The following is a 10,289-nucleotide window of genomic DNA, read 5'->3' on the forward strand; positions in this document are numbered from 1 at the left end:
ATTCATTGCCATAAATCTCGATTTTTCTAAGTTTCATGAAAAACTTCACAGCAATTCGTTGTTTTATTATTACACTTGACATTTCTTCAGCGAAACAAAAGCAAAGCAAAAGCATACAAAAATTAATGTGAATAAATATTTTAACTATATTTGTATGTATACTGATTTGTGTACTTCTTCACAGCAGCATCAGTATAGTTATTTAATATGTACAATACTATACACTGTACATACTTCAAAACTTCTGTTTTTCAGATGTGCAAACAAGTGCCACCCACACCCAGACATGTTTCGTATATATATCTAAAGGGTCTTGCAAAAGACACGCCTAGATGTTTTTTTTAAATAAAACATGTACAAATTTAGATTCTTTCAGGCTTCACTATTTTTTTCTCCTACTAGAAATAGCATCATTTAAATGTCAACAGGTATAATTCGCTTAACAGTCGTTTCATGAATGCCTAATTGTTGGGAACGTCGTGATATCGAGGTTGAAGGCTGGTCACCAACACTTTGTGCTACAGCAGCAATATTCTCAACAGAACTTTCTTTTTCTATCCTCGACAGAACCAGTTTCTTGATATTTTTTCCCCGAACTTTGAGTTTTCGACTCATTCGGATAATTTTTTCCACTAAGAAAATTACGAATTTTGCAAAATGCTGTTCATAAAGATCGACCATTTTCATAAAAGTTTCAATAATCTTAACAGGTTGTTCTATCGAGTAATACTCTACATCTGTCCACTTGACAATTGTCAAAGATAACATAAAAAAGGTACCGCCTTGGAGTTATTCTCTATTCACATCTAAACTTCACTTTTGAAAGACCCTTTATTATGTATGTATATCCATGGAAATTTACTGTTGTTAAGCACCACGTTTTTGTTAAAAACAATTGGTTGCAGCGAAAATACGAGCTATAAAATGCAAATACAAGCTACTTACCCATAGAGGGAAGATTTGCTTTACTATTCTATTTTAGCGAAAAGTGCGACTGAATTGTGCGGCCTATGACAAAAAAGTTTCAGTTATTTTTTTAACATTTGTTTACTGATTAATAGAGCCGATGTAAAAAAAAGTACCGCACAATACTCCGGAATGCATACATGCGCATACAAGGTGGCACAAAATTAATCACCCTATCGGAGGATTTATAATTTTTGCAATTGGCGTCGTACGTCAATCATATTTGACACTTGTGAACTAGAAAGCTGCTGCATACGTACAAAGAGACAAGAAATAAAGCGCGAAAATAAATAAATCAAAATATTTTTTTTTATTTAGTAAAAAAGTTATTCAAAAACAAAATTGGATGATTAATTTAGTACTTTTTGTACAAATCTAAGCTAAAACAATTCTAAGCTAATCAAATCCTGTAAGGAGGAGGTCAAATCACTTGGGTGTGCAGGTAACATTTCTCTGATCTGGGTTCCAGAATATAAGACCATAGAGGGAAATGAAATTGCTGGTGAGCTTGCCAGGAAGGCGATTGACTTGTGAGACCTCCTACCTGGTCATCGGCATACGCCTGACTGTTGTTAAATGGGAATTGCAAAGCTTATTTCGCAGAAGAGATGGAGCTCCATTTCTTTAACTACTATTTCGAAAACCCTGTGGCCACAGTACTATAGACGGAGGACTCAGAAAGCTTTGGGGACTCCCCGCCATTCAATTTACAAATTCATAGCTGTATTTACCGGTCATGGGATGATCGGTACACACGCACAAGAAGCTAGGTTTACCATTTAATCGCCATTACAGAAGCTGTGGGGGCTTCAGAGAAGGAGTCTGTTGAGCACTTTCTCTGTAACTGTCTGGGTCGGGCAGCTAGACGATTAAAGCCATTGTTTCCTCCCTTCTTCAACAGCCTGGGGCAGTGCGCCAACCTAAATCCCCTTAATCTTCTCCATGACATCAACAGCTCTGGCTGGCTGTAGATATCTGCCTGTTGGAGGTCTCATAATGGTATCAAAACGACGCTTTAGTGCTACTTGGAGAGTGTCAGAGTGGCCCTTCAACCATTTCACTTACCTGCCTACCTACAAAGCTCACACTGAGAAGCCCACTCTCTTCATAACTTTGAAAAATTCAACCTTGGCATGCACCGTTAGCACTTTTTCAATTTAATAACTCTTGACGATCAGTTTAGCGCAATGCCATCTTGTTTTTTTAATTTTGTGACAGAACAAGTTCGAGAAGATGACTTCCAGAAACGCATTTCTATTGTCATTTCTCTTCATATTGAGATATCGAGATGCTTCTGAAGCCTTGAAGCGAAGCCAGTCGACTTAAATTTAGGATCATAATATAAAAGAAAACAAAAACGAGCGATAAAAGAATTTCAGACGCTGGATTATTCGATAGTAAGAGAAGACCCAAAATGGTAAGAAAATCGAAGCTTAAGGATTTGATTTGAAAACAGTTAGACAGTAAAGTTAATATTTTCGGTTCATATGTCCAAGTTAGTGTCTGGAGAAAATGAGGCCAGAACACAGTTCAAAGAATTTGGACCAAAAGTGATACTCGTTGAAAGGCATAACGTAGAAAACAATGATCCCAAATATAGTGCCTATATCGGGCGAATATGGTTATTGCGTAATTGTTCAAAGGTCAATCAAACTCCTCCAGACCTCACTGTCATAGCGAACAACGTGAATTCATACAATAGCAGTAGTAACTAAGAAAGGCGAATAGAATACCGATCGTGGCACCTTCCGAAAACCGTTACTTTATTTTTCGAGATTTTGACACCATAATAGTAAAGGGTGTTCAGATTGGAGATACGTTTTCGAATAGTGGTTTTTTGACAGATCATGTAGGCACTGTCAAACTAAATACATACTTTTTTTCAGCATTTTGTCATGGAAAGACTTACGCCTCAAAAATGTTTACAAATCGTACAAATGTATTCTGAAAATCTACGCTTTGTGAAAGTGTTCACTAAGCGTTCAGACGAACTTTTGGTGTTCAGCGATGAGACCCATTGTTGGCTTAATGGCTACAACATACTATATGCCATATTTGGGCTGAAGAGCAACCCAAAGCCATTCAAGAACAGCCATTACGTATATTGAAAACAATCGTTTGGTGCGGTCTACGGGCGGGAAGAATCAGCGGCCCATATTTCTTCACAGATGAGGCTGTCGTCAATGTAACAGTGAATGGCGAACGCTCTTGCGCCATGGCAAACGACTTTTTGATGCCAGAAATTGAAGCCCTAAATCTTTGCTTCCAACAAGACGGCGCTATTTGCCATACATCCCATGAAACAATGGATTTACTGCGTCGTTCGGTGAGAAATTTATCTCTCGTCTCGGATCAGTGGATTGGCCAGCAAGATCGTGTGATATCGCACCTTTGGACTTTTATTTGTGGGGGTATGTAAAGTCTAAATGCTTTATGGATAAATTCCTTCGATTAAGGCATTGGAAGCCAACATTACTGAACTTATTCACGAGATACCGACCGAAGCCCTCCAGCGCGTCACTTAAAGTTGGTGTTTACGGATGATCGAATTATGGCACAGTTACGGCCAACATTTGAAAGCGATTATCTTTAAAAAATAAATATCATGAATGGTTCTACACAAAAATAATAAATATTGCCCACTAAATTTGAATTTTCGTCTTTTTATTTCAATATAAAATCCGAAACTTCTAAATTGATCACCCTCAAAAAAAAAAATAAACGAAATTAACAAAAGGAGGAGAAATTACATGCTTGTGAAAACGCAGTGAATGGCTTAGTAATATTGGGATTTGAGAAATTTAATCTAAACAAACTAACGAAAGCGAAATACCGGGGTTATAAAAATACCTTGAAATGCAGTTTTTCTGCGTTTCTATGCGGATGACGCCGTGCCAAGAAAATCCGCCTGCCATATTTTACAGGAACATTCTCAGGAGGAAAACTTTCGTATATTTAAGAGCTGAAGAAACTTTTTTTATTGTTATGGTCGCTGCATAAAATATTCCCATTGGAGGAATGTTGTTGAAGTGACAACGTTTGGCTGGATGTAAATCCGGGTCATTCAGGTAACGAAGACGCGATTGCCTTGGCAATGTAGAGAAATGCATTTTGTGATGTTATTCCGCAAATATAAAGTGCAACTACATTTATACAATTCCATTTATTTTATCGATTTCAATTTAAATATGTACAAAATAAAAATAAAAATAACAATTATTCTATTTTTTATGTATGAAATAGCCTATAATATGTACTTTAAAACAATTTAATTTATAAAACTGCTATCGACCGCATTGCTATCATCGGCTTCGATACTCTGCGCACTATCATATTCGTAAACGGCATCCTTCCAGTCACAAAGTGATGGATATTTTTCACTTATCTTATAAATGCATTTGCTAGCTGCTGGACCACTTTGAAAGACAGGCTCGCCCAGTATATTTGTAAAATCATAATTACATGTCATTAATAGTTTTAAGTCATTAATTTGGCTGGGATCCCGATAGCGTATAACAGCACAACCCACGCGATGCGCACGATCGGCAACCAACATGGTGAAATGGCCAATTTTTTTGCTGGAAATAAAATAAATTTAAATCAAAAATTGCAATTTAGTAAAAGTGGAATGAAGACTTATTTAAAGCAAGTACATTACATTGAATTTACTCTCCTATTTTGTTATGATGTGTCAATTTACAACAAAAAAAAAAAACATTTTCTGACTTACTATAATCTATCAGTGGTATTTAGCTTGTGACATAAGGAATCAAGACAAGTGATGGGTTCCTAGAGCTGCGTGCTATATCATACATCTTTGAATGGTTGCTACAAAGTAAAAATTGAAAAGCTATGCCATTTCGTACGCCAATGAAATGAACTGAGTCAACAAATCATGTCGGCGATTGCTTTTTTGTCGAACGCAATTAAAGGAGTCTTCTGAAAAATCATGCGTCATCAATAATAAAACCATAGCTTCATTCCAACAATTTACTTGTTCCTGAGGGATCAGCTCAATGTTCAAAGATAACAGAGATTAACAGCAATTCGACGGTTAGTTAGTGAATTTCGAGTCAGCAAATGCATAGAAGCCAATTTTTGTGAACCAAACAAGGTTTAATAGCTTTTTATGATATTTGAGTTTACTTATCGCTTAAAGGTAATATTACTTTATATCGAAAAAGACGTAGCTGACTGATTCCATACTATTCCAAAGAAGAAGATAGCTTTTCACGATGGTGTGAATGAATTAATGTTGCAATATTTTCTTCCCCCACATTTCAACCTCTTTCCTGAAACTGGGAGTTCATTTTGCAATGAACACGGAGAACGATTTTATTAAAGTGTCGCAGCATTCGCTGCAAAATGTTACTCAGGAAAATTACTTGGAGCCTTATGAGACATGTCCCTGAATTCCAATAAAAGAGCAAAAACACATTGCTGGTATAATCAAAACATCAATAAAAGTCAAATTGAGTATTTTTGTTTGCAACAAAATCATGAACTGCGGATTAGGGAAAACTGTGGGAACTGATATGTGATGGAAAATATTTATTTACGTATTCTTATTACATCATTACTAAAGATTAATAATTACTTCAGATAAATTCAAAAGTTGGATATTTGTTGAGTAGTGTTACAAGCACACTAAATTTCATAGACTTGCCGACACGCTTGGAGTTTTGCCAGGTGAGTTTTTGAATGCGTAGAGAACTAATAGGTCTATTTATAAGTTCGTGCGGTTTTACAACAGATGGCGTAACTTGATTATTATTCCATCGATCCACATTTCCAAACATTCATTGGAGAGCTACTGTCGTAAGGCACAAACGTCAGTATAAGTTTTTTATTTGAAGCGTAAACAACAATATTTTTACCACACTTGAAAATGTCGAATTTCGTGCCAAATAATGTGTTTTTGCGGGGAATTCTTCTTCATTATTTTAATATGAAGAAAAAAGCAGCCGAAAGTCATCGTATCTTGGTGGAAGTTTATGGTGAGCATGCTCTATCTGAGCGAACGTGCCAGAAGTGGTTTGCACGCTTTAAAAGTGGTGATTTTGGCTTGGAAGACGAAGAACGCGAGGGTGCGCCGCCAAAGTTCATGGATACCGAATTGGAGGAATTGCTCGATCAAGATCCGGCTCAAACGCAAGAAGAGGTTGCAAAAACTTTGGGAGTTGATCAATCAACCATTTCCAAACGTTTAAAAGCCATGGGAATGATCCGAAAGGTAGGCCATTGGGTGCCGTATGAATTGAAGCCAAGAGACGTTGAACGCCGTTTTATGGCATGCGAACAACTGCTTCAACGGCACAAAAGAAAGGGTTTTTTGCATCGAATTGTGACTGGCGATGAAAAGTGGGTCCATTACGACAATCCAAAACGTCGGGCAACGTATGGATACCCTGGCCATGCTTCAACATCGACGTCGGCGCAGAATATTCATGGCCTGAAGGTTATGCTGTGTATCTGGTGGGACCAGCTGGGTGTTGTGTATTATGAGCTACTGAAACCGAATGAAACGATTACGGGGGATGTCTACCGACGACAATTGATGCGTTTGAGCCGAGCACTGCGAGAAAAACGGCCGCAATACGCCGATAGACACGACAAAGTTATTTTGCAACATGACAATGCTCGGCCACATGTTGCACAAGTGGTCAAAACATACTTAGAAACGCTCAAATGGGATGTCCTACCCCACCCGCTGTATAGTCCAGACCTTGCGCCATCCGATTACTATCTCTTCCGATCGATGCAACATGGCCTGGCTGACCAGCACTTCCGTAATTACGATGAAGTCAAAAAATGGATCGATTCGTGGATTGCGGCAAAACCGACCGAATTTTTCACAAAGGGAATCCGTGAATTGCCAGAAAGATGGGAAAAAGTAGAAGTAAGCGATGGACAATATTTTGAATATTAAATTTGTAACCATTTTACGTCAATAAAGTTTCAAATTTCGAAAAAAAACCGCACGAACTTATTCATAGTCCTATTAAATTATGATGAATTATATTTTCATGCCAGACAGAGTTCATTAAATAAAAAAATGTAGTATAGGCGTAAAGAAAAAGTAGTATAGGCGTCCAGCTTGGGTGGCAGTTTGGTGCGCAGTTTCATCCAGCGGCATATACTTTTTCGAAAAAAAAACAATGATCGCACGTTCACTGGATACCCTTATTTAAAAATACTATTGGAATTTTACTTGCCGCAACCAAGCCGGAAGATAATTCCTTACAATTCTGAGCAGTTTCTAAACGACGACACGGGCAAGTTCACGCATAACAACAAAAAATTTCAGAATTTTTGAAAATGTGGCGTTCCATCTGGTCGTGCACTTTTGAATTTCAGATTTTGTTGCTACTTAGTAATTTTGTTGATACTTAGTAATTTAGTAAGCTAAACTATGGTGAAAAGAGTTCGGAAGTGTGGCCAACATCAGACCGTTAACTGGCTCTCAGTGATTTTGAAGGAATCTGCTGATTGGCTGACGCAACTGGGGTCACGGTTTGTTTGCGAAAAAATTTCGATTGTGTTGGTGATATACAAAAAAATCAACATATAACAAAAATGAACGCTCATATTGCTTCGTTGCTGTCTGAACAACGACTGATTAGACGAGTGTGTGAATGCGTGCTAAATGAGCGGGCAGAATTCTGCTGCCGAGTATCTGGTAACGTGGCAGCCGAAGTAACTCTCACAATTTTGATTTTCCCCATAACGGATGGATGATGGATTTACCAGCTTTGCTCTTTAACTATTTTTTCGTATATCTCTAACACAATCTTATCGCCAGCCGAAATTCGCACAATAATTTCAAGCATATTCCCACACTTGTCCAATCAGTCATTGTTCAAACGGTAACAAAGTGTCATTGACTGATTTCTTTCGTATATCACCAACATAACCTCAGACTTTTTGTAAACACATTCCAAGCAACGTCAGCCCATCAGCTGATTCTGTCAAGTGCGCTTAGAGCCGAATAACGGTCTGTTAAAGAGCACACCTCTAAAAATCTTTTCATCTGCAGAGGACCAAACCTGGTAATCTATCATCTCTTTTCGGTGACGTGACAGCCGAAGTTACTCTAACAATTTTGTTTTTCACCATAGCGGATGGCCAAATCTGGTAATCTATCATCTATCTATTTATCTAATTCCAATAATATTTTTGTTTGTTATTTTTTTACCTCCAGGGTATAAAAAAGTTATAGAAATATATTTTTATTAAAGTTAGAAGTGCCTTTAAAAATGCTATAAGTATTAAAAATATGCTTCCGAGAAATTAATTTTTAGGCTCAGGCAACATTGAAAATTCTTATGAAAAATACAATTAACTGCTTTTCAGCTGTTTTAATGAATAAATTAAAACTAAGCAATGAAGTTTTAGATGCATTTTAATACCTACTTTTACTTTAAACTAGAGGTAGAGGTAGAGCTTTAATTTTACTTTTACTTTGGTTCCCAATATTTCGCAAAAGGAAGGCTCATCTTTAAATTTCGTCGGTACTATAGGCACCTAATACCTAAATGAGCCGTTTTCTTTGAAAGTGGTGTAAGTTTATTTTGACAAAAAATTAGTTAATGATAAAAATTAATATAATTTACTATCAACTTTTTATTTATACACTTTTTCCAAAAAAATCTGGTAAAATTTTCATTGTTTTTATCATTAACTAATTTTTTGTCAAAATGGACTTACATACACCACTTTTAAAGAAAACGGCTCAAATTTTTGGCTTAACAAAAGTTTCAAAAGTCGAGGTACGAAAAACATGCACTTTTTTGTGAAGACTCATTCAAACATATTTTTTCACAATTTCATTGGCTTCTAATTAAAACTCACCCGTCCGGATGCGGTGTGTATTTGTCAATGAATGTTTGATTAGCATCTCGATACTCGCGAAACCAATTCAGTATAAACGATTTTATACGCTTGACATGCGACTTAAACTCCCGACCAATCCAAAAGTAACCAATATTCTGACCACTATATTGATAGCGTGGCGTATTGCGGCATTGATCATGTCCAAATTGACACCGTTTAGCATGCAGCGTAGCCAGATACTCCAATTCATCGTCCCACTTGAGCATTGGCATGTGAGCGGCGGCGCGATAACCCTCCAACTGGCCGGAGGCGATACGTGCACGAGCCAGATTATGCATATCTAAAATAAATTGACGCCTTCGCTGGCTCATATAGAGTAGATGCGGTTTAGCGCCACAGGTGGGCCCAAAGGTATTATTGTTGTTGCAAGCGATGTGCGGCACTTGCAACACATGACTGCCGTTGTAGAGTTCACAGAGTGAAGGCGCACAATAGATATTGACGGCGTTGACATCGGGTGCTATTGTTGTGGCTGTGGGTGCAATTGGAGTGGTGCTAACATTGTTGGTGGTGGCGCTAATAGCGGTTGTGTTATTGACAGTGCTTTCTTTGCTTGTTGCTATTATAGGCATTGTTTTTGTTGCCTTTATAGCCATATCCACTTTCACAGCCGCTGTTGACGCGGTCGTTTCCCGGTGTGCGATTAATACCGCTACGAGAGCACGAAACAAAAACTTGTTGAAAAACATTGCCCAATAGTTGTTTTCTATCTTTCTTCAATCGATTTCTATTATTGTGTTTATGTAAATTTCGCACTGTTCTAAGTTCTACCGCATTTCTGTAAATTCCGCACCGTTCTAAGCCGCAAATAAAAAGCTACTGAGCAGCATCCATTGATTTCGTAGTATTTTTAGTAAACATATTTTTCTAACAGCTGACAGGTAGAATTAGTGATTGGTCTGCAGCGGCAAGATGCTGCTAACAACTTACTAGCCGCACCAGTAATTTTTGTTGTTTAATTGTTTAATTGGCAATCGTCATTCATCAGCCAGCCATTCGAATGCGTCTTCGATTGACTGTGAGAATGCTAAGGTTCATTAAAGTTATTTGTGTTTTTTGTTATTCTTTTTTGCAATTACAGCGCTCAGTAATGGATACTTATGAAGGTATGGGATACGAAGATTTTTTTTTGTATTATTGTTTCTGTAATTATACAACATGCATATCGATTTTTTGATTAAGTTGCAAAACAAAATACAACAAAAAATAAAAATAATACCAATAATAAATAGTGACCAACCGAATATTAGACTAGGATCCGGTTATGACTTTGGCTATTAAAGATCAAATAATTGACCGACTGATTGCAAAAAAAAAAAAATGATAAAAACCATTTCTAATAACTTTTGTACGTACGACCCAGTAGGGATTGGTTCAGTTTTATGTAGTATGTGGTTTAAGATGTGTTTCCAATTAAGGGGCGCTCCATA

At 37.2% G+C, this 10,289-nt stretch overlaps 1 protein-coding gene across 1 annotated transcript; it reads right to left on the bottom strand.

Annotated features, from left to right (window-relative positions):
• Window positions 1-4,123: 4,123 nt before the first annotated feature.
• On the bottom strand, window positions 4,124-9,697 carry LOC128856507 (antigen 5 like allergen Cul n 1). The gene is made up of 2 exons (XM_054091809.1): window positions 8,818-9,697; window positions 4,124-4,544 (listed from the first exon to the last, which is right to left on the bottom strand). The coding sequence occupies exons 1-2, from the start codon at window positions 9,546-9,548 to the stop codon at window positions 4,235-4,237; spliced, it is 1,041 nt and encodes a 346-aa protein (XP_053947784.1). The 5' UTR covers window positions 9,549-9,697; the 3' UTR covers window positions 4,124-4,234.
• Window positions 9,698-10,289: the final 592 nt, after the last annotated feature.

This window comes from Anastrepha ludens, chromosome 3 (assembly GCF_028408465.1).
Source record: "Anastrepha ludens isolate Willacy chromosome 3, idAnaLude1.1, whole genome shotgun sequence".
In the NCBI taxonomy this organism is placed as follows: domain Eukaryota; kingdom Metazoa; phylum Arthropoda; class Insecta; order Diptera; family Tephritidae; genus Anastrepha; species Anastrepha ludens.